At 41.1% G+C, this 24074-nt stretch overlaps 1 protein-coding gene across 2 annotated transcripts; it reads left to right on the top strand.

The window, feature by feature from the left end:
* Positions 1-261: 261 nt before the first annotated feature.
* On the top strand, positions 262-2861 carry c1d (C1D nuclear receptor corepressor). 2 transcript variants are annotated; one of them, XM_030069852.1, is made up of 5 exons: positions 262-381; positions 712-850; positions 967-1033; positions 1837-1892; positions 1987-2861. In XM_030069852.1, the coding sequence occupies exons 2-5, from the start codon at positions 716-718 to the stop codon at positions 2197-2199; spliced, it is 471 nt and encodes a 156-aa protein (XP_029925712.1). In that variant the 5' UTR covers positions 262-381; positions 712-715; the 3' UTR covers positions 2200-2861. The 2 variants fall into 2 exon arrangements, with proteins under 2 accessions (XP_029925712.1, XP_029925711.1); XM_030069851.1 differs by lacking the exon at positions 262-381 and adding an exon at positions 430-613.
* The last annotated feature ends 21213 nt before the right edge of the window (positions 2862-24074 follow it).

Genomic DNA, 24074 nt, shown 5'->3' with positions numbered 1-24074 from the left:
CAACTCCTATCATTATATAATTTGTATAAACAGGTCCATTTTGTTAACCTACTAGCTCTTGAATAGGCGACAACTCGACCTCCATTCTTGGAAAGTAGGAGGAGTACTTGAAGGTAGCATTGTTTTATCTGGTCTATTTGGCTGGAGCACGTACACCAGCGCATTACATACATTTGACTAGCATCCGTTGCTTTAAAAAAAAAACAACAACAACAACCCTGACGTTATATACAAGTATGAATAATATTAAATAAAATACACATAAAATATGGATAACCCGCTCCTCCACAGCGCCAGACGGCAGTAGAGTACAGAAGAAGAGGAGTTGTGTCGTTACACACGTCATTTCCTGTCGTTTACAGCGTGCTGCGTGCAATTAAGGTAACGTGAATTTGAGCTAACTTAACTGTCGTTTTAAATTATATTTGTTACAAAAACCATCGGTTCTTGCTTGTATTGCTGTGTTTTGTTTGACGTAGCTGAACTTCAGCACAGTATGCTACGAGCAGCTCATGTTAGCTCTCTTTCTTGGTTGTTTACCAGCTAGCAGTGGCTATCTAGCATCACCACCAGCTAGCTTTGAAGGGAGGTTATTGCAAGATCCTTGCAAACTGTAAGCTGGTGGTAGCGAATGCTATTTGTAGTTCATTTATGTTAATACACACAGGATACAAGACGGTTACACTATGTTTTCTGACTGTATTTTTGCAGAATAATGGCAAGTGATATTCCAGCTGAAGACTACCCCCTCGAAATTAAGGAATATCTCACAGGCTTCGAGTCGTCAGTCAGCTCTGTCAAAACTATGCTGCAGACTTTAATGTCAATATCCAGGAATGATCTGGAAAAGGTAGGGCACCCAGTACTATTGAACTGCGATTAATGCCGGTGTTACCTCACACTGAGTTATCTTTAGTAGTTCTGACCTGTGATGTGTCATCTAAGCCAAACCTGATATATTGACAGCTGGATCCTTTGGAGCAAGCCAAGTTGGACCTGATGTCTGCCTACACCCTCAATTCACTCTTCTGGAGTAAGTATATGTGTTCACAGGTGTGTGTGTGTTCAGGCAGGTCTGTGGGTAGGAAGAGGATAGCCATAGCCTACAGTGACACACAGTAGGTCTCATGCGCTAAGATGGATGAATAATAAGACTTTTCATGTGACAAATGGATATGTGTGTAAGGATTATGTGAGAGTGTGTATTAGGGCTGCACATTATGGACAAAAGTTCATACCTCAATATTTATGTCAAATATCTCGAAAGCAACACGGTATACAATATTACTGTGGGTTCACATTTATTTAAAATTTTAAGTGTAACAACAAGCATTATTCAAAAAACAGTGTAATAATACCACACAGATGTAGAAATTGCAGTTACCTCAAGTATTTTATTGATCAGAATGGACCAGTCACTGTTTTAGATTTCATTAATCACATCTTTTTCGATCTTTAAGGAATAGGATGGATAAAGGATAATGTTTTTTTTTTTTTTTTTTTTTTTTTTTTTTTTGTAAACACTGTAATTAGTCTTTTTTTTTCCTATTGTCTTGACCATCATTACCACAAATTACAATGAAATATTGTGATAGTATTTTAAAGCTATACAGCCCACTGCCACACTAATCTCTCTGCAAGAGCAGGGGTTTGAGTGGGAGAATTACTATATTTGTATCTGCTTCAGCATTGTGAGATATAAACACATGAAAATTGTAGATGGCTTTTATCCAAGCAGCTACACACTGATTATATCTTGGCGCAGAAGCAAGGTGTGTCTCTCAGTATTGTTTTAGTCAATGGTTGGTTAATTTCTATTTTATTCCTTGTTGGCAGTGTACCTGGTGACTCAAGGAGTAAATCCCAGAGAGCATGGAATCAAACAGGAACTGGTAAGTGTATTTTCTCTCTACTGTCTTTTTCTCTCTTTCTCAGTCTGTGTACATTATTGAATGCCTCTGTACCCATTCCCTATCTGCTTTCCAGGAGCGAATAAGAACATACATGAACAGAGTGAAGGAGATCACAGACAAGAAGAAAGCTGCACGTCTGGATAAGGGGGCAGCAGCGCGCTTCGTCAGGAATGCCCTCTACGATGCAGAGGAAGGAGGTTCCAAAAAAGGAGCAGAGTCCAAGTCCAAGAAAGCAGCTAGCACACCGGCTGACACACCAGAGCCAAAGCGTTCAAAGCACAGTTGAAGAAAAAGAAGAACTTTATAGTCTGGTCACATTACAACCCATATTACATCTTATATTTCCTGCTTTTTGGCAGCAAAGAACAGAGTTGATACCTTCAGGGACCATGTCTGTTAAGGCCAGTGCTACACAAAGTAACTTATTAGGCTACCTTACAAGATATGATACATGACAACAGTAACTGATATGCCACAAAGCAAAAATACCTCTGAGACAGCTTCTTGAGTCCAGAGTTTAACAAATACTGTTCTTTAGGAGTCTAATATTACAACATTTTATCAGTAAGTTGTTCATTAACCTGTGTGGTCCCTTGACAGTTACAAATCAAGTGCTGAGTGGGTGTTTAGTGCTTACTCAGAGACATAAGTGGAGTTTTAAATATGTCCATCCAGACAGTGGACAGTCTCACACTGTCACTCTGAAGCTGTTCATGAAAATGTATCACATTCAAGACTGTAAGATGCAGATACATGAGAAAGAATAATTTCTCTGTACATTGAAAATGTGATTCCATGAATCACTTATGCATATGTTTGAGTAGCCGTATGCCTTTTTGCTGCATACCCTTTTTTTTTTTATTATTGATAAATGGATTTGGGCTGTATTTTGCTCTCAGTGTTGACTTTAGTATAAAAATGCTCATTAACTCTATTTTGAGTATTTAATTTTTGTCTGTGTCACATTGTTTGTGTCAGTGGTCTGATACTTTTATCATTACCCCAGCAGCAAATGGTGGCTGTTTTTGACAGTAGTTACTTCAGTCTCCTTTCACTGTAATGGAGCAGTTTTGTAGCTGTAGTCCAGGAACAAATGACAACAGTTGACTTGTTTATACAGCATCCCATCTAACAGTCAGCTATAATCCAAAAAAAGTTGGTAATGGCTTCAAAGAAAGGTTACACTGCTACAGACAAGATAATGCTTTTGAAATGAGATGACAGTGTTTGTAAGAGAATTTAATTCAGCACTTCAATCAAGTAAAATAAGTTAACTCGGCATTCTTTTGGCTATCAGACAATATAAGACAGGTTTTTAAAGGATCAGTGGTCTTTCAGTGACTTCTACTGGGTCCTCAGCAAAATGATAAATAATTTATTTCATGATAGTTTATTTGTAATTGTTATGATACACAGAATCTGTGATTAACATTGTGTTAATCTCACTACTTTGAATCTATTTGTGTTCAGGTATGTCAAACATTGAGCACAAATCAAAGCATATTTCCATATCGTGATCCTAACAACAAAATCAATTCAAAAGGGGTCCTTCATGTAATGAAAGCCAACTTGGGGGTGTGGTACATAAAAAAAGTTTGAAATGATTCAGAAGATATTGCCTCATTTGACTGCACTAAACTTTGGTGTAATTACCAGAGAAAGTTTCTCAGCAACTTGATTCCCCACAAATTTACAGTAACAGCTGGTTGCAAATCAGCTCTGACCAGGCTTTCCTCCAAACAGCTACCCAAGCTCAGTGATCTGAGGTCGTGTGTCATTTTGCCAGTTGGCTGTAACAGGTTTTTTGCTTTGTGTCCCAGCTAATGGTCTTAACTTTTGCACTGCTGATATTATCTTACAGTAGTTGACCAAGAAGCAGATGAAAACAGTGATGAGTTATACCAGGTGTTGACAGCCAGTTTTATATCGTAGTTAATAGGTTATGTTATTCATATTTGTATGGCACTTGACACGTGACACATCCATGAAACATAAGAAGTGTGGGTTAACACTACCTGTAATACGACTTGAGTGATTGTGCTTGTCCTGGATTTGAATGTAGTGTGTGGAAATTGTCATGAAAATGTGAATGTTTTCCACATTCTTCAAGCTATAATGCACAGTGTGATGAATTTGAACAATAAGCCTACACCGTAAGCCAAAAGAGGCTGCAGTTCCCAGTAATTTTAGAGCAGGGAAGAGGGTTTTTAGGCACGGTTGGAAGTGAAGCTCTAAAATGACTGTCGAGTAGCTTTATTACTTCAACAAAAATGTGGTTACACACCATTGTACTCAAAAGATATGTTCAATAATTGGGCGATACTGTACTGTAATGGTAGCTAAACAAAGTGGTTGCTAAGTGACACACACTGCTAAGTACCAGTATGAGTGGTGATTGTCGCTTAGCACATAAAAATTTAACTGTCTTGTGGTTGCAGGAGTGCGATTTTGGGGTATTTTACAGCTGGTTGGAATATGACTCAGCAAAACACATCTAAGGACCATAACCATTTGTTTTATAATGGTACATTTGCACAGTATTTTATGCTTTACACTGAGGGTTTTACACAGGGTAACATATGTGTAGCAGTAGGCTGAATTCCTAGATCAACATTATTACATGCAAAAGATAGCATGGTGGTTTTTAGGATCCTGTATGATCTTAATACGAATGTAGAACAGCATTAGCTTCACTCAAGGCGAAGATGGAGGCTGGCCCATGCAGGGATCAAATCTGTGACCTTCTGATTACAAAATGGCCTCTTCAGCTGCCAAATAGCCTCATGGCAGCTTCATGTATGTCAGTGTGGGGCCAAATGAGACTTCTCTTCATACAAAATCCATGTCACATTTGATAAAAACATCCATATTGTTTCCTTTCTGTAATTCCCTCTGGACAGCTGAGATCTTAATCTTAATGTACCCGCAAGTCACTGCATCCCTCTAATCAAGCCCAGGAAACAGCGAGGCAGTGAGTTTGCTGCTCAGGAATGTATCTATTCATTCTTTTCATCATCTTTCCTTTTCTCATCCTCCCTGCAACAGCATCCAAAAATGACATTTGTTTAGCCAAACCGCCCTACTTCGTCCTTTGACTTTTTCCACCGAGTTGTTGATTCTAACTCTGTTCAAAGACGTGTGTCAAACTTCGCCTGATGAACAGGCCCGTCTGCATATTGGAAAAATATGGATTTTTCCATTTTTTTCTCCAAACGTTCGCCTTCCTTCGCCCTCTTACCCACATATGCTCGGTATAAAAGAGTTAGGTCACTGAGCAAGTAAATTTGAACAAACAAACTCTCATGTTGAAATGCTGTGCGCTAACAAGCTCCAAACCCTGGTTTGTCCTGCGGTTGTTTATTTATGTCTTTTGTGAGGTGCACTGTTAGCTTGTGGTGAGGAAGTTTAGGTTATAGAGGGTGAAAGGCATCAGACCAAATGACCTCCTCAGGCCAGATGAGGGTAGCAGGAGGCTTCCTCACAAGGTCTGAGAACAGGCCTGGCTCAAACATTGTATGCACAGACAGAATACTTTGTGTTTGTTTTAACCTGCCTGGAGAACAAAAAGGGCTCGCTTAAGCTCTCGAGGCGAATCAGATCATTTGAGACAAGCTGTCAGTCATGGAAACGTAAACTACATAGATGCTGTGAATGGACCTGGGTCAAGTTGACTGTGAGAATAGACACTGGCTCAACAGTATTGGCAGATAATTGTAATGCATTTGATTTAACCGGCTTCCAGAGCCAGATGGGAAGAGTGTACTGCATTAGGTCAACTGACAATCATAGAAAAGTATACTAAAACCTTCAAGACATTTTATAAACAGCCTTCTGACATTGGGAATTCTGGCAATATTCTGGATATTAGTAAGGTGTTTTCAATTATTCAAGTAAATCAGGGATTTTTACAAATTATTCAATTTATAGGAATAGGCCAGCCTTAATTTTGTGATTGGTTTTAAGCTTTTATTGCTATAGATGGAGGTTTTCAGCCTAAATGTAGTGGAAAATGTTCGTCCCTTCAGGTAAACAATATTAACAGAAAAAAATAACAGGACGCAACATGTATAGATCCTGGAAGTGCACCGATTTGATGATATGAATAATGAGAGTCACAGAAAAGTGACAACATTTCACATTAAGCGCACAGTGCAAACCCTGTCAGTGCAGTGTATGGCAGTAATTGCACCGGCACTTCATTTTCATTATGTACCCTCTGTGCTGCTTTCAATCCAATTATTTCATTACTACCCCACCTCGGGGACTGTGCATGTGTGTGACTTTGCATGTGTGTGTTTTCTTGCATCAAATGTTATTTCATGACAATACACTGATGAGAAAGCGTGAGAAATATCTTCATTGCAACAGGTAACTGGTAATCCAACACAACACACACACACACACACACACACACACACACACACACACACACACACAAAGTCGACTGTGACCTCTGGGGAAAAAAAAAAAGAGGAATTACTGATGCCCACTGGAACACGACGGCCTTGAACGAGGGAACGAGCGGCAGAGTGAGTGAACAACAGAGCTCGCAGCTTTATTCTGTCTGACACACCAGGAATTCCATGCAGTCATTTGTGCCACTTCCTATTCACCTTGGCCCCGCTGACAGAGCTGCTGATTAATCATGATAACAATGTTTTTCTTTTATTCAGGCCTCACCCCCCTGCACTGGGACGACTTACTTTTTTTTTTTTCTTCAGATGTCAGAAGGTGGGACTGAAGCTTGGACCATCAGGGTGTCCAGCGGGAATGGCAGTGGGATTTTCTTTCTTTATTTACTTGACTAGGATTTGGGGATTTGTTTGGCCCATTTACTTTGTGGGCATTTTTAATGTTGCTCTGACACAACACAGATTTATTTTTTAATTTACACTTTTAAAAAAGAAAAATTCCTTTCATGTGTGTGCTGCTAATCACAACCCTGAGTAAAGAGAGTTAACAAAACACAAAGAGACAAAAAAATTAATATGTCTACCTGATTTGCTATTTTTGGTTCAATAACCGAATCATTTTGGTTATACAAAATGCATGCATGCTCTGTCAAATTGGTTTCATCCTCCTTTCCCTGAATTCTCCTCATAAAATTCTCTCTTTTTTGTTTTTAAACCTTGGGCACAACTGACAGTTTGCAGGTTATAAAAATACATGCTGCCATATTACTCATACTGTCTTGCCCTTTTTCTTGCTTTCCTCTCCTTTCTGTGTTGTGCTCTGTGTTGTGCTGCCTCTCAGTTAAATTCCAACTCCCATTCAAATCTGTGTGGTCAGTGTGTAATGTCACGTCACAGAGTCATCAACAACAAGCTCCAAACTAACACTAACCAGCATATTTTCTCATGTTTTGTAATGCTTTCTCTCACTCTCTCTTACTGTGTCTCTCTCTTCCCCACTACTGTACATCCCAGTGGGCTTTTGCAGTATACGAACGTGACGCCATGCTGAAACCATGCACCGAGTGAGGCCTTGAACTCTCCTCCTTAAACACATCACATCATCATCACACTTCATTGAGTTTCCATTCTTTACATTACAACCGCCGCCAAAGTGTGCTTAATCTACAGAAAAAATAAAACACTGCAGAGAAATAACCCTCAGTGAATGAGTTGGGCTTGGCCTGCCATCCCTCAAGCTAAAATGAACTATTAGGGATGAATACAAAATACATTTCTGAAGGTTGTATAAGTAATCTTGTGAGTGCAAGGTCACAAGTTCACATCCCCGGACCGGCTGGGAAAATCTGCATGGGGAAACGATCCCACGAGTGAAATCATAGTGTCACCATATTATATTCCATATAACCATATTAAAATCTGACGCCAACTGTCCAAAGTCAGTATGTAGCCTTATTTGATGTCCCACCTTCACTCAGATGTTGAGTGGATTCAGCCAATCAAAAGTGGGAGTGTCAACATAACAAAAGAAGGGAAGAGTTTTCTGGGGCAAAAGAGATGGTTGAGCAGTGTTTAAAAAAAAAAAAAAATCCACTGTTTTTAGATAATGCATCAGATAGTGGGACCTGCACCATGTCAATGTGGCCATTCCTGAACTGAGGTGAGATTTTTTGATATTGTGGAAAGGTGAAACCTGTGTGAATATTGTTGATTTGTAAAAATGAGTTAATCTTTTTTTTTTTATGCATTTTTTTTCTGAAGAAAACTCTTCAGGTTCTAAATTAGACAGGAGGTGAGTGTCGGTCTGGCCAGGGCTCCTCTGACTTCACACTCCGAAGTGGAAGTTGCATCCATTTACCAAGAAATGGGTGAATGGGTGAATGATGTCCTCTCTCTCAGGCCATGTCCACACTAAGCAAGGTAAATCCAAAAATGCCATTTTGGCTGTCCTTCTATACTACATCGCACTAGCGTTTTACACCATTTTCCTAAAGCCTCCTGCCCACACTGAAACCGCTTAAAATGCACAAAATCCCCTATTGCGCATGTGCACGCTTATGCAAATTCTGCGCTACAACACGTAATGCAGAAGCACTCGCTGGATCCCATGACACACATGTCATTGTTTTCAGAAAGCTCTGTTTTCCCTGACCACACAAAAACACATTTTGAAATTTACACACCTTGGAAACCGTTTTCAAAAAAACTTTGAGTAAAATGCCGGCTCAGTGCAGATGGAAGGTTAAAACAGAAAGAAAGATGTATTTTCAGTGTCACTTAGAGCTCAGTGTGAACATGGACTCAATATCTATCAAGGTGCTCTTGAGCAAGGTGCTCAAATTCACAACTATGGGGGTTGTTGTGGGTGAACAGGGCAGATCCCAGTGAATGTGAAGCAGGGAAGTGCTGAACGTGCTGAAAGAGAGCGGTGCCCATTATAACAGATCCATATGAAAATAGGAATTTTGTGTCTTTCTTCTCCCATGTGTGGACCAGCTTTATGATGATGTCACACTGTTGCGAACTCAAACAGTTGCTGACTATGTGGCCATTTGAAGACCTCATCCATTACCGTGGCCCGGTGTTTACCTCTGGCACGGACCCCACTTAAAGAGGGGAAAAAAACACACAGCCCATATGGGCGCAATGTGAAATCGGGGCTTTTCCCCTTTAAACCGTGGGCTTCCGATGCATAAAGCCACAGGATAACCATTTACCCATCAAAGAGCTGAACGTGAAACCGTCCCTGAATCCTTTACACACAAGCACACGTGCACACACACACACACACACACACACACACACAGAACACACAGATGTAAACACACTGTGAAAGCGGAGTATGCTCCCCCAACACATGCTGAGTGACTTCCAAAGACGCTCGCGCGCACACAGAAAATGGCTTGCACACACACTCAGGGTTGAGTGGAGGTGTGTAATGGATTGGATCCCCCTCATAATTCGTGGGACAGCGTTGTCTTCGAGGTCCGTACAGAGGCGGATGAGACCACAGCTGCTTGGGCATAAATTTCCAGAGGAATGCCTCAGGCCCGAGCCTTCAGCCTAAAGACCATGACTGTAGATTCCTCACCAGATGACAAATGATGGTCCTGAGCACGGCTGTGTGTGTGTGCGTGGCCATGTGTGTGTATGTGCGTGGAATGAGTTTTTCATGCAAGAAGACTATGCGCAAGGTCACTCTATAGTCTGTATCTCTGTTTCCCATACACAGTGGCTACATGCCTGCTCAGGGTTGCACGTGTGTCTGTGTGTGTGTGCATACCTTTGCAGCAAGAAGTGTGTGTGTGTGTGTTGGCTTAGGGAGGAGGATGAAATGGCGTACAGACAGGAGGGGGTCTCCTCTGTTGTGTCAGGCAGATCCAACAGCTGGGGAAGGAGATGAGGGCAGCTGGCCAGGTCTTGTAAAAAAACAAACAAAAAAACCCAACAAAAAAACACCCTAAGTCCAAATCTCATTTCCCTATCCATACAGTAGCTAATGCTGGGGTCATGTTATCACAGAAGTGTGCAGTTTTAGAGAGATACTTTGGATAGGTTAGGTTGCCAGCAGCTTGCAGGATGCGACATAGATATGCCAACTAGGCCGGGGTGCAAACTTTTGTTCCGCCTGCCTATTTTTTCATGCCCTAACACTTCTCTGTTATATGTGGAATCTTTGCTACATCTGCTTTCTGTGGTTTTGGGGGGCTTTTAAGGAGCAGTTCAAGATACAAAAAGGTATTTTCCCACTTACCCAGAGTGCAAACTATCCATCCAGACAGTTGCAGAAGGATACAGTTTTCCAATGCTCTTTGGCAAGCAGTAGCTCCCAATGAAACCATTCAATCCATGAGGGCTATGGATTATGTCAGGTATCTGTGTCAGTGTTTTTGGAGAGAGCTGCTGCTGTTGAGTTATTCGCATGTAAAATTTTGACACTTTGAACTCCATTAAACAATACCCATCCACCTCCATTTTACTGAAGTGCTGGGAGTCCAGGAAGATTGTGATAGACTGGAAACCTCACCACATCACACAGAAACTATCAGGATGGATATTTTGCACTACAGGGGTACGTAGGGAAATATTTTTGCTGTTGCATTTTGGCTCAACTGTTCATTTAAAGCACCAAATCTGGGAATTCAAATAAATTTTACTGTTGTGCACAAGATTTTTGAAATATCAAATAACCTCTTGTAGTAAACTAATTCATTTAAAAGTGGTGATGGTGATGGTGACCTAGTGGTTTGTCCGACATTACATTGCTTGAGCATCTTTTTAACTCAGAATCACTAAGAACAGCCACAAATGTAGTGCCACTTGCATTTGCAATGTTTGTTTTGCCGATAAGACATTTTAAACCAATCTGAATCAAATGATATTTTCCAAGCAATGGGGAAAATATGCATAAGCCTGTTTAGTGGGCTCTTATTGCACCCTGTGGTCCCACTTGAGCACACAAACAACCAAACAATCTGATGGAAAACACCCCCTGCTTCTTCTCAGTTTTCCTAAGAGGAACACCTGCTGGAAACGGATGGACAGAAGGCCCCCTCTCTTCGCCGCACACCTAGTTTCCTCTCTCCCCTGATAAAATAAAGGGTTTATAGCACATCAATAAGCCCTCTCATCCCTCTTCCCTCTCACTTTCACAGCCAGGGTTTACAGCTAGTGTGGGGCGGCTGGCTGCAGGCCTTGATGTGAGAGCCCGGGGCTAACGGTAGCGCTGGGTACAGTAAAGTGATGGAGGGCCCCCGCTTTTTACGATGATGTGAATGATGTAGCCTGGGAGAGTAAAAGAGCTTGTGAGAGCAGCAGTGTGTCCATATACTGTACATGACTGGACTGCAGCAGGACTGGATAGATTATATGCACTGCAAAGTATTTACATTACATTTTAGGCGTGCTATTATCCCAAATTACATTATAGGTGCAGCAGAATCAATTAAATTTGTGAATTACCAGCATTAAAAGCAGCCAATAATAAGGAGTTAAAGGGCCCCACTCAGGCAGCAGATACTATATATATTCCAGTGTCCCATAAATCTTCATATATAAAACATAATAAAGCAAAATCATCAGTATTCATTTAATGGAATGGTAAAGTCAGTCACAAAGGTGGATTTTCTCACTTAGTATTGTTCTATCTTCAGCATCTGCCAAGATTTGAGAGTCCCTAAAAATCAATAACTGTAATAAAATGGAGTTCCAGAGGGTGACTTTTCTGCAGTAATCAATTCCAGCAGGGCTGGGTGGGCTTCAGTGCCTCTTATAGGGTAACAATATTATCTGGACCCCAGTCAGACCAACCGACTGTCCAGAAACGTGAAAATAATCCGCTTGTTGGAGCTGAAAGAGATAAAGGTTTTACTAATACTGCGACAATACGATGGCAAATGTTTGCACTGCTAACACTGCTGCAGAGCTGACTTGCTGAAAACTTTCACCCTTGGAGGATTGCAGTGTAGAGGTGATGCAGTTTTTGAGGGATAGTGAGGAATAGCTGGTGCAGTTGAAAAGTCAATCAAACGGGTGTGGGAGGAATAAAAACCGAGGCTGTGTTCTGATTGGATCACTCCACTCTTACATGTGAAAGTGCCTGTTAATGTCCAGCAAACCCACTTGTCTAATCCAGGAGAAATCAACTGACAGGTCTCTCTCTGAGAAAGGACTTTACGTTCATGTCTTCTACACTCAACAATGGCATTAAAAACATTTTAGTGGAAAATTACATTTTAGTTTACCATCCCTTTAACTCCACTAGTACAAAAATCATCAGTTAGTTTAGCTTTTTTGGTAATTGTGAACATTCAACACAAAACTATTTCAGCTCTGAGTGGAAAAAAAAAACTCCAGTCAACACTAAATAATTGGAAAATGAAACATAAACACTAGAAAATTTATGGTGAAGTGGTATACACAGGAGAAATAAGCAGCACAAAGAAGGACCAGATGCAAATAGGAGACTAGCGGAGAGGAGATGTTAAGCATTTCTTCATGGCCATGAAACAAAAGGTCACATGTGCGATCAATCTCTGGCAGTCAAAGTATATACTGGAGCTGATTTTCTTATTAGTGTTGCAGATGATGTCAGAGCCAATGTAGAAAATAATAATAAATAATACTGGAATTACATACTGTATATAGATGAAAGGAAAGGGGGATATTGATTGTTCAGTATATTATCACCAGGGTGAAGGGTAATGTTTTGCACAATTACCCTACATCATATACAGTGAATGTGCAAAATGTTCTTCCTGATACTGAGTTGCAGCCCTATTTGCTCAATTGCCTTTAAGCCTAAAAATCCATCTTTAACTCAACTCCTTTTCTTGATCTGCATCTTGTCTTTGTTGAAAATCCATAAGGGAAAATGACCTTTCGCTGAATTCACAATGTCAGGACACTTCATGACAAGAGAAAGTGTCTCAAAGTGTTAATGTTTTGTATATTCAATGTATATTTGCATTTATGGGTTTGTCAAATCAGTTTTCCACATCTTTTCAAAGCTGCTTTTCCCAGCAGAATTTATGATTTTAATATTTAAAAAAAAAAAAAAAAAAAAAAAGCAGCATTGAGTCCCACACACATGTAACCAGCTGCACTCTGGAGTTGACAGCAGGCTAAAAGTGTGACAAAAGAGCCGCTGTTCCTCGAAGCAGACACATGGGGGCAGTCCAAGACAGCAGTACAGGCCTGTTCTCTGGTCAGGCTTGAGTGGCAAGCTGAGGTTTGCTTTTCCTGCGACCACAGAGCAGATAGGAGAAGATTAGCCCTCGCTTGGCCGGTAATCACCCTTATCACACAGAGAAAACGACAACAATACAGCGAGTTTAATGACAGAAGTAATTGTTGTGGAAGTCCCACGTTATGCTGCGGTGGCGTGATGAATGACAACCGCAATGCACTGCGCTGTGAGGAGATTGCTGCTGCATGGTTGTTATTTAAACCCATTTGTTATGGTTGCAACTTTGCTCTGGGCTTGCTTAGCTGAGTGAAGTGACTTAATTTCAAAGGGGAGTAGGAGGAAAAGTTTTTTTTTTCTTTTTTATGCAATGAAAAAAGCTGTTTTCATTGTTGATTAATCAAAATTGATTTTGTGTGTGTGTGCCTGTAGGTTGCATGTGGTCTCTCAGTCACGTGCAAAACCTCTCTCTGCAAATCCTGCTACATATACATACAAATACTGCTGGGTAAATATTAACTCCTAGGAGGAAATGGTGGAGTTGTCAGCTACATAATAATTAATCATTGCAAAGATTCACATCGCAGCACACAAGAGATAATAATAACAACAAAAATGTGTCCATACACTAGACTTATGAACAGTATTTCTTCTCCTCTAAGTTATACAGATCAGTATATGCCAGCATATGGTATCAGCTCTTTTTTAACTACTACTTTAATTAAATTGGCTTTAGATATGCATGAAAAATGCAATCAAACTGTATTGAACAGACTGAAGTCTTGAAGTCTTAAATGGTTTCAGGTCTTATGTGGTTTCAGAATATATATATATATATATATATATATATATATATCACACAGTGCAGGCAGTATGGGCTAATCATGATCTAATACACAGACCTTTCATGCTTGGATTGACATCAATTGGCTGTTTTCTCCTGTGAGTGTGTGTTTTTTTTTTTTTTTTATGCATGTGGCATGTGTGTGAGCGGGTTAGTGTATATATGGGTGTGGGTATGTGCGTGTAGGCGGGTGGATTGCAGTGTTTATGTATGTGAATGTGTGTGTGCGTGTGTGTGTGTCAGACAGAGATTACTGTACAGTGCTTTTCGGTGGAGTTTTGGAATGCTTCGCTCCGAGACAGCTGCAGTCTAGACTGTCATTCTCACATCACTTTATCGCTCCGGGCGAAAAGGAAAAATAAGGAGGAGCATCCAGAAATGCAGCCTCATCTGATAAGGGAGGTGGTAAGAGGATCTACCGATGACTTCTTCTCCAACCTAGCATGAAAAGACAGCTCTGGTGTGTGACAGAATGAGCATTGTTGAGAAAGTTTTAGGGCAGGCGATGATTGAAGAGCTCAAGCTGCAAAGCTCTTAATGTATGAGAAATGAATGTACAAATCTGTGTTGGTGTGATAACAAAACAACAGCAGACCAACTGAACACAACAGGTTTGGAGTGGTTTTATATGTATTTTCCCACTTTCCCAGACCATCCAGATCTCTTATGTCATGTAAATACACAAATATTGTCCTCATGGTTTGTTTGTTTGCTTTTTTTTTAATCATAAAAAAATGACTGATGTCTCTTTGTTGCCTCGTCAATCCACAGAAAAAAAAGCCTCCTTCTGCAAAAGCACACCCCCACTCTTTATAATTTGATTTATTTTGTTTGACCGGTGAAAGCTGTGAGAAATTTTCCAAAGCAGCCTTGGTAGGAAATGCCAATCCTAATGTCAGAGGCCTGCTCTGTCCTATTATGGCTAATCGAAGCAGAATGTGTCATTAGCTAATCGAGGGCTAGTTTCTCCTCCTTTCAAAACATCACACGGAGGGCAGCCCCTGTCCCTGGCGTTCTGGCCTTCAAAGGCCCCCATTATACTTCAATGGCGGGTAAACAGCGGCTCCCAAAAATGACGGTCTCCAAAGTTTAAAGCAACATCGTTTATCACCCTGCCAGCCACTGCAGGTGTGACCCCATTCCCACAGCCTCATCGACAGCCCGGGCCAGGGGAAAGTATGCCTGTGTGTGTGTGTGTGGGTGCGTGTGTGTGTGTGTAATAGTGTGTGTATCTGTGTGTTGGTGTGCCAGTCGGTCAGTACAACGCTAGAGGCAACAACAGAGTCTCACAAAATTTCATGAAATGAGCACAAACTTTGAAATGCTGATTAAATGATGTGTATCTTTTCCCAAAGCAAGCAGTTGTACTGTAGAACTCTGATATCATTTTTCTCATCTTTTATCCAGCCACTTCAATCAAATTATTCCAGCACAATATGAAAATGAACTTTCAGAGACATCAAACTCTCTTCACACCAGTAGTCCATCACTGTAATAAAGTCGTCCACATTAGTTTTCCTAAAAGCAGCAGCACTGTTGTGTTTTGATGACTTGAAATTGGGCAGAGTGAAATGGTCCCTCTGCTGGAAAATAGTCCCTGGGGTTCACTTTACACAGCCAATTATCAGTTCTGTGGTTGAATGAAAGACGTCAACTTTGTTAGCCACAGAAGCAGAACTTTTTAAGCTGTTTCAAACAAAAATTCAAATTTGAAAAGCAATGAATTTTGATTACATTTGAATTCCTTAGGACCCCCACATGACTTGCATAACGGTTTATTGCAATGTAAACAATGTGAGTAAACGTAACAAATGGGTGAAAAATTCAAAATCACTGGTGTGGTCTTTTAACTCCACACAATATAATATTAGACTATGGTGAAAAGTCATATTAAAGGGACACTGTGCAAAATTGACATAAAATTTGTGATTTGAAAATGTATCATGCTTTTTGGTCAATTGAACCTTAGCAATTTTGCATAACGCACTTTTAAAACAGTTTTGCTAACTTTTTTAAAAAAAAAAGAAATTTAGGTCCTCATTTCACAAAACTATGCTGGTAGCAGCTATGGATGATGACAAAAGTCATTTATTCAGTGCCAAAGCGCTTGCTGGGAGAGTTCGGCAGAGACTGCTCGGTGCCAAGACCAGGAAGGAAAGGGGAGTTAAACAGCCCTCCATCCAGTTTAATTCTTTGCCAGTAACCTCAGCTTCCCCCAATTTTCTGTCTTTGCATAAAATATGCAATTTGGTGGACACTTTAATCCACAATGTCCTACAGTACCCTGAGCGTGTGCATTTTCGGTATGGGTGGTTCATGTGGAAACAGGAACCTTTGGCCTGGCAGAGTTAGCACAGCAGTCAAGCCGCTGAGCTGCACGGTTGTTTCATGGCGGCTGCGTTGACCTGACAGAGCTCCTATGGAGACGTGTGCATGCAGTTTTACACTTTCATACAGGGAGCTGCCTGGTGCACCCACAGTAATGTACTGTTGTGCACTGAGCGGCTACATTAAGCAGTTGGGGGTTAAATGCTTTGCTCAAGGGCACTTTGACAGTAGCTGTTTAGGGAGTAAAGAGCACTATTCATTCACATTCCCTGCCCACATTTTCCCAGACGGTCCACGGATCTGAACTGGCGACCTTCCAGTCACAAGATTGCTTCTCTAACCTTCAGCGTGTGGTGCAAGCCAGTCGACGAAGACTTGTGTTCCCGAGCGTGCGTGTGTGTGCTGTGTGCTCGTGCTTTGTCCCATGCGTGTCCTCAGTTTAGTTTAATTAACGGGGGTCATGTGAACAGATCCCATCGGGGTCAAGGTGATCGGGGCTGCTGAGCAGGTGGAAAATCTATGAGATTGGCTCACACAGCACGTATCGACCACTGGTCAAACACAGCCGCTATTGATTGACATGTTTACAGAGGAAGTGTGTTTTACAGTGGAGTTCATGTGTTGGCCACACACGAGGTATGGACACAGGCACCACACACTCTTGTACATGTAATTCTAAAGGTAGTTTTCAAGGGATTGGGCTCCACATGGAGGTTGTCAGTGACACAAATCTGAAGATATTTTTTGCCTTTCTGTTATCCGATCATGATCTTAGTTTGTCCACGTATGATCAAATAAAAATGAATGATGATCTGATGCAAACAGGGGCATTAAGAAAGCACTAGTAGCATAAGATATAGCATTCGTGGATCTGCATCAATGCACACATCACTGCACTGACACTGTTTCTTCTTATAACTGTTGTCTGAGAGGATACTGCATGGTCTTGCTATGATTGACAGGATTGATGACATAAATGTAGATTTAAATAACCTATTTCTCCAACTTGTTGACTAGTGAACACTCCAATGGGTTGGTTGCTTATTTAAATTGGTGGCCTTTCACTCTATATGACTCAGTCGGTGGTACAGTCAGTCAATAGCCAATAGTAGCAAATTTCCTAGAGATAATTAATGAATAAATACACAATTATAAAAAAGTGGATCAGTATTGGCTGATCCTGAAACAACAACCATTGAGAATCTACATTAGTAAATAGACTCTGACTTAAATACTACTCCAGGGTGGCTTTCTCTTTGGTGTGTACTTGGTTTCAGCACAAGCTGAAATGCATATTGGTTGATGATGACTTTTTTTTTTTGTCTTGAGACCATAATGGCCACAGCAATCTAAATACTTTCCACTGCTCTGTCACTGCTGGAGCCATGCTTACCTACATTCACTGCTAATGCAACGTGAACGACCATCCTGGTGTTATGCTTTGCCATTAACTCTGCACGCCGCTCTGATCCTCTGTAGAATACACAAACCCTCTGGGAACAAAAAGGCCCCTGACGCAAAAAGGGTGCTATTTTTCATCATTTACCTCGATCCCGAGATCAAACGGGACTGCTGCAAAAACACGAGTTATAGCGGGCCCGATTTCTCCGAGAGCCAAATCTCATTCATTCACCGGAGAAGACACGGGAGAAATATGGAGAGAGAGTGCGCTAGAGGCTGGGGAGGAGATTAAGGAAGGGTGAGAGACAGGGAAATGGTGATAGAGAGGGAGAGAGAGACAGACTAGGGAGTAGATTAAGTAGTCTTGAACAGGCTGGCTTGCCCACACACATATAAACCCCTGTGAAAACACAGGCTAATTATTAAGAAAACAAAGGGGGAAGCGTCGCGACGTGCCAACGCACACAGATCCCCGGCAGAGTAATTGTGCGTGAGCTGTTTGGGTTGAAAACGGCACGATGTGGTGCTCTTCCTCAGTACAGCCAGGCAGAATGAGCAACATCTGTTCTCAGAGATGGGCTTTGAAAACAAGCACAAGGAATGATTGTCTCTCTCTTCTTTTTTTTTTTTTCCCCCTGCCATTTAATGGAGTCTGACGAAAGACAATAGTTACTGGACTTTTCTCAGTGTGCTTTAGAGAGGCTCCAGCGAGGACGAGTCCAAGTATTTGGCGGTTTCAGTCGGCGCTGGCCTGTAAAAGACAGACTGCAGAGCTCGTCGTAGCCCGGCTAGCATGCTAGCACTAATGAAAGCGGAGGTCATTACCAAAGAGCACTCGCTCTAGCTGCCATAAAGGGATCCTATCGTCAACATCAAGGGCCAAAGCTCATAAAAGCTTGGCTGAGTGACAATGCTATCACTCCCAATGAGACTCAAAACTTGGACAGGCTTAGCAAGAGGGGGGGAAAAGCCCTCAGTGTTTTTGAATTGGGCCTGAATGTTTTTGTATTGCCTTCTTTCATGCATGATTAAGTTATACAATCTAAGAGGGCTCTTTGCACGTCCCCTGTGCTTTTCCGATCTTTACACAGTATCAAAACGATCTCTGTCCTACACGGCCGAGCATATTACCTCCAATCTCGCCCCGCATTTCAAGCGGTGAGGGAAGTGTCGCTGGGAATACGATCACACTCAGCAGCGCGGCCGATGCCTTGGTCCAGAGCCATGTTTTGAATTGGTTCTGAAGCTGCAGCATTAACCTTAGCCAGACGCCAAGAGCATGGTTCCATTCGATTTCTGAGGAAGTCAAAACAATTGATGTCAGTTTATGAGAAATCATCCTAATAGCCTCTTAAAGAGTCATTTTTGAGTTAGCGATGTGGCGATCCGGGGACGGCGGAATTCGTTCCGGCGTGGGTCGCGAAGTGTTTGTTCTCGTCTTTATCGGTAATTGCGGCTTTTGTTTTCTCTGCGCAGCACTTTGTGACAAACCTGTTTGTTAAAAGCACTTTGTAAAGGAATTTGACGTGGCTTGGCTTGACTTGACAGTGATTGATGACAACAGAAGGTTTCAATACTGTATCGAGGGGCCATCTGTGGGCGGGAAGGGGGGAGGGGGGAGGGGGGGTTCAAATGACAATTGTGGCAGTGTATTTCTCTCTCTCTCTCTCTCTCTCTCTCTCTCTCTCTCTCTCTCTTTCTCTCTCTCCCCTAGACAAACCAGTTAACTCCTCACTGTGTGTCCTAATGGAAACTATGCCAGACTCCTCAGTTGTGTGTGTGTGTGTGAGTGTGTTGTGACGCCTGTGTGTGCTGGAAACAAAGCCGCCTATCACTCTGCTGCTGATGAACAACTATGTTAAGTGCACCAGTGGGCTCTCAGAGGCCTGCAATCTCCAGACACACCACATTCCTCCCAAACACGCACTGTTTATTTAAGTCATGTGCACATGCAGACACACACACACACGTAGATGCTCGCACAAACATGCATGCATGTACCCGCTCACATATAAAGACTTTAATGCATGCACATATATACACATCTACTTACAGTTTTAGGTACATGCACACACACACACACACACACACACACACACACACACACACACATACACACATTCTGGCCCTGTATTCCAACTCTGATTATATGAGCTATGGCAACAATTAGATATAATAGCCAAAGATAATAACAGCAATTTTTATACTTACGGGAATGATTAAACACCAAGAAAATATGCAGTGAATTATGTTTTAAGTAGCATGTGGCGGTTTGTTTGTGTGTATTATTCGAGCATGTGTTTTCTTTATCTACTTCAGTGCCAGTCAAAGGCACCGGGGCCTGCCAGTTACTTTCAGCTTTATTGAAAGATAAAAGTGGCCTTGTGTAAACCTCGCTAATAATTGAAATCATGATGCCACATGATTAGAAAGCAAAACGTGTTTGTGCTCTCACTACATAAAACTTAATAGAGCAATTTTTTTCCTTGTTTTGAGCCTTTCATGGCATTTCAGTTGAAATGTATTTAGGCACTTTATTCATCAAACAGGTAAGTGGATTCGTAATAAAGAGCAATCAATCACCGTAAAGCCAAATTCTAAGATACACCACTCATGAGTGTGTGTGCGCGCATGAATACACACTCACATGTGTACACATCTTTGTAACAGGAAACAAACTATTCTGCTGCTTGAAAACTACACCTCTGCACAAACAGATTCCATTATATATTCATGAAGGAATTTGTACAGTATATTAGACAGGAATGATCATATATGATAAAACTCTAATGTATATGACTTTTTCAAAATTACGTTTAGTTGAAAGCATCAGGCAGTGGTGCAGTCAGTTGTCCTGTGATGTAATAATAATAATAAAAATAATAATAATAATAATAATACATGTCATTTTCAGGATACTCAAAGTCGCTTTACAGAAAAGAAAAGAAAAGAAAAGCGAAGAAAAGAAAAGAAAAGAACTTTAATAGGATAAAACCTTTAGTTCACCTAACAGGATAATTTCAGGTATTTCCTAGTTTTTACTATCATAGTGATTGATTGTGTTCAAAATTTCATCACTCACTTCACCGCAGAGTTTTTATACCATTGGGAGCACTACTGTCCAACACACACACACACACACACACACACACACACACACACACACACGAAGCAAACACACTTTCCAACAGCTCAACCCAAAAACTATTTTCAACACACTTGAATATACTGCAGCATTAGATGTGCTACATTACTAATTTGAACTAGACTGCTCCAGTACTTTGATGCTGCATTTATTGCACATTGGATATTCTGTAAATGTGTCACATGGGATTACAACAACCAACCACCTCTATCATCAATGGAAATTTTCATGTATTAGACATCCCATATTAGAATAGGACTACAGATGTCAGTTTTGTGGTAATTATATAATTTTACTAGCAAACACTAGCATGGTACACATCAGTGGAACTGAATTTTGTGGGTGATCCAATTCTAAATACTGATTTAATTTAATGATTTTCTTGCCTTGTCAAGTTTATCTATCAATAGATTGTAAAATGCTTAATGCTAACAATCACTACACAAGTAGTAGCATTACGGTTAACTGTTTGCTGCACCAAGCAAGCACGTGAGTCGACCTGCAGAGTAGTTGGATATGAGGTGATACTCGCACTAGCTGGAGGCTCTAACAGAGTGTGTGAAGCTACATTAACCCCAACACACTTAAAGGCCAGCAGTGGGAGAGATGGCTGGTAATTTATGGAGAAGTGTGCAAGACCACCCAAAGACTGGGATGCCCTCACAGCTGCGTACCAGGACCCACCAATAGCGAACGCACATGCAACCACCCATATGGATGCCAGGGTACATTTTTAAACATGCACACAAATACACAAGTGTACTCTGATACTGCATGGATACATACACACGTACACATTGTAAACGATTTATCCGTGTGCACTAAATCAAGTTACATGACTTTTAGTTATTTCAGAGGTTCAGCATGGCTTAAATGGAACTGAGACACTAAGCATGTTTTTGTGGTGTTTACTGATTTCTAGTTGTTTGAGATGGAAGACACTACTATATGTCAACTTAACATATACAGGAAATGCATATAATGTTTTAAGCGCTATATTAACGATTCTCTTTTCTTCCAGGGTGAAAAATTAAAAATAGATGAACATCAACAGATGTTTTGTAGGGCCTTGCTTCAGTTTGTGTCTGTGTAATCAGATCAGTTCAGCTCCACTGCTGCTCTCCACGTCTGGAAACTTTTTCGCAATCGCTGATCTGCAGATATTATGATCACTTTGTGCTACGTGGCAGTAAAAATCGTACTTATTGCCTTTTTAAGAATACTCAAGGATACATACTGTTATCTAAGTGCAGCACAGAGAGTTTGTGCAGCCTACTTATCACAACAGAGACAGAACAGAAGTTTGTTTGACCCTATTTTAGACAGGCCTGTAATAGTTCAACCGCTACAAGCAACCACGCACACACACACACACACACACACACACACACACACACACTGAGATACAACCAGAGCTTCTGATCACCAGACTTGCTTTGGAAATGATAGCTCTGCTGGCCGAGGAGGGCGAGAAAAAAAAGGCTCATCTCTGCATTGTGGAATCCAATCGCTCCTGCAGTGACAGAGTCCCCAGACAGTTCACCTGCTTCTATTCATGCCGGTAGGCTCCTGTAGACAAGGGATCATATCTGCTGGGAAGGAGGGAGAGAGGGAGGGGAGAGGATTACCTTCTCCAAAAGAAAAAGACACGGACTGGCAGCTTAGATGACACTTTTCTTGAAAACCAACACGTTTTGGCTCCAGGCACCCTTCTCATCCTCTTATCCTGCTCTTCTTCTCTATCACTCCCATCTCCTGTCCCTGAGGAGCGCATTGACAGAGAGCACTGACGAAAAAAAAAAAAAACATGTAATTGGAGTGATTTGGTGTGTGTGTGCATGTATGTATGCGCATGTTGTATGTGTGTGCACTTTGATCCTAGTGCATGAGTTTGAATGGGAGCCTGTGTGCACATGAATGTGTGGTTACCTGCATGCACAAGTGCACTTGAGCACTTTTTTCCAAGTCTTGTCTATACTCTGCACTTCTGTTGGCAAAAACACACAGCTGCATGCATGTTTATCCCTATATACATGTTTGCATGTGCATTTGTACATTCACTTGCGTGCATGCGTGTGTCCATTGTGTGTCCAATGTGTCCTCCAGCTTGTTTGATCCCCTAAGAGGCCGGTGAGATAGGAGCTGTAATATCTCCCAGTGCTGCACTCTGTGAAAGGTCACTGGGGAGGCGGAGGTGCAGGGAAGGGCTGGTCTGTTGTTCCCCCTGGGCCAGATTTCACTCGATACAGCGTGTCTGCTCCTCTTTTACAAATCCAGCAAGACCTTAGCGCCTCTACGCCTGAGGTGGCACACCGAGGGAAACGTGTCAGAGCTCTGTGCTGTTGTTGGAACTGGGTTACAAGGTGATGGATCAGAGCAATAGGTTTGTGTGCTGTGGGGTTTAGTTTTTTTTCTTCTTTCTTTTTCCTCCTTTCCTTTCCTCTTTGTCTTGCAATCATATTACCATATCAGCAGATTCCGTCTGATTGTGCTTTACGAGCAGAGATGCTTTTCTGTGATTGAGGTTTATTCACCTGATGTGCCCCTTCCGTAATGCGGTTGCTGGACTTCATAGCAAAGATACCAGCTATTGTGAACCCCAAACTTGCGATCCTTCTAATAAAGTCAACTATTAAAAGAAAGACAGGAAAAAAACAGAATGGTTTGTGCTTTTTCATTTGAAACTAGCGAACTTTGCTTGATCCTTGTGCGACTGTGCCGGAAAAGAAAAGACAAAAGCAACAAGACGGTGGTGTATGAGTTTTCTCAAAATATGACATTAGGATTTTTGTGCCACAGGTGCCCTGGTCAGATTTCAAATACTTTTTCCCCCATACATTTTTCGATTTATTCATAAAACAAGGTCTTTGGTTAATGTAAGCACAAGAGTTTGATGTTTTGTTCTGTGATATAAATTACACCCGTCAATGTGTCACCTGCAAATTTTGAGCTGTAATGTGCTTCCAGAATAGTGAGTTTTTAACAGTTGCTTTCTTTCTTGCTTCTCCATGTATTTTTGTAATGTTACTACTTCCTCATACTTTAAGCTAAAAATTTCATTCAAACTATTGGCTTGTTTACTCCAACTTTTTCTTTATGCCAATGGAATGAATGGGACATGATGTTGAAAATTATGCAGTTTTTCAACTTATTTTACTCTTTTATACTTTCAGCTAGAAACTCTCTTCAACTTTTAGAATGTTCAGCTTTTTTTGTACATGTCAATGTTTTGATTTTTTTTTTACTAACACTTTTTTGAAATATTAAATTTTTTCACAATTTTTTAATGAAGGGAATCAATTGATAGAATATTCAAAAAAATGTCTTGTGCTCTGGAGCTCTGTAA

The sequence above is a fragment of the Myripristis murdjan genome, chromosome 15 (genome assembly GCF_902150065.1).
Source record: "Myripristis murdjan chromosome 15, fMyrMur1.1, whole genome shotgun sequence".
Classification (NCBI taxonomy): Eukaryota; Metazoa; Chordata; class Actinopteri; order Holocentriformes; family Holocentridae; genus Myripristis; species Myripristis murdjan.
This window is presented reverse-complemented; position numbering and strand designations above follow the sequence as displayed.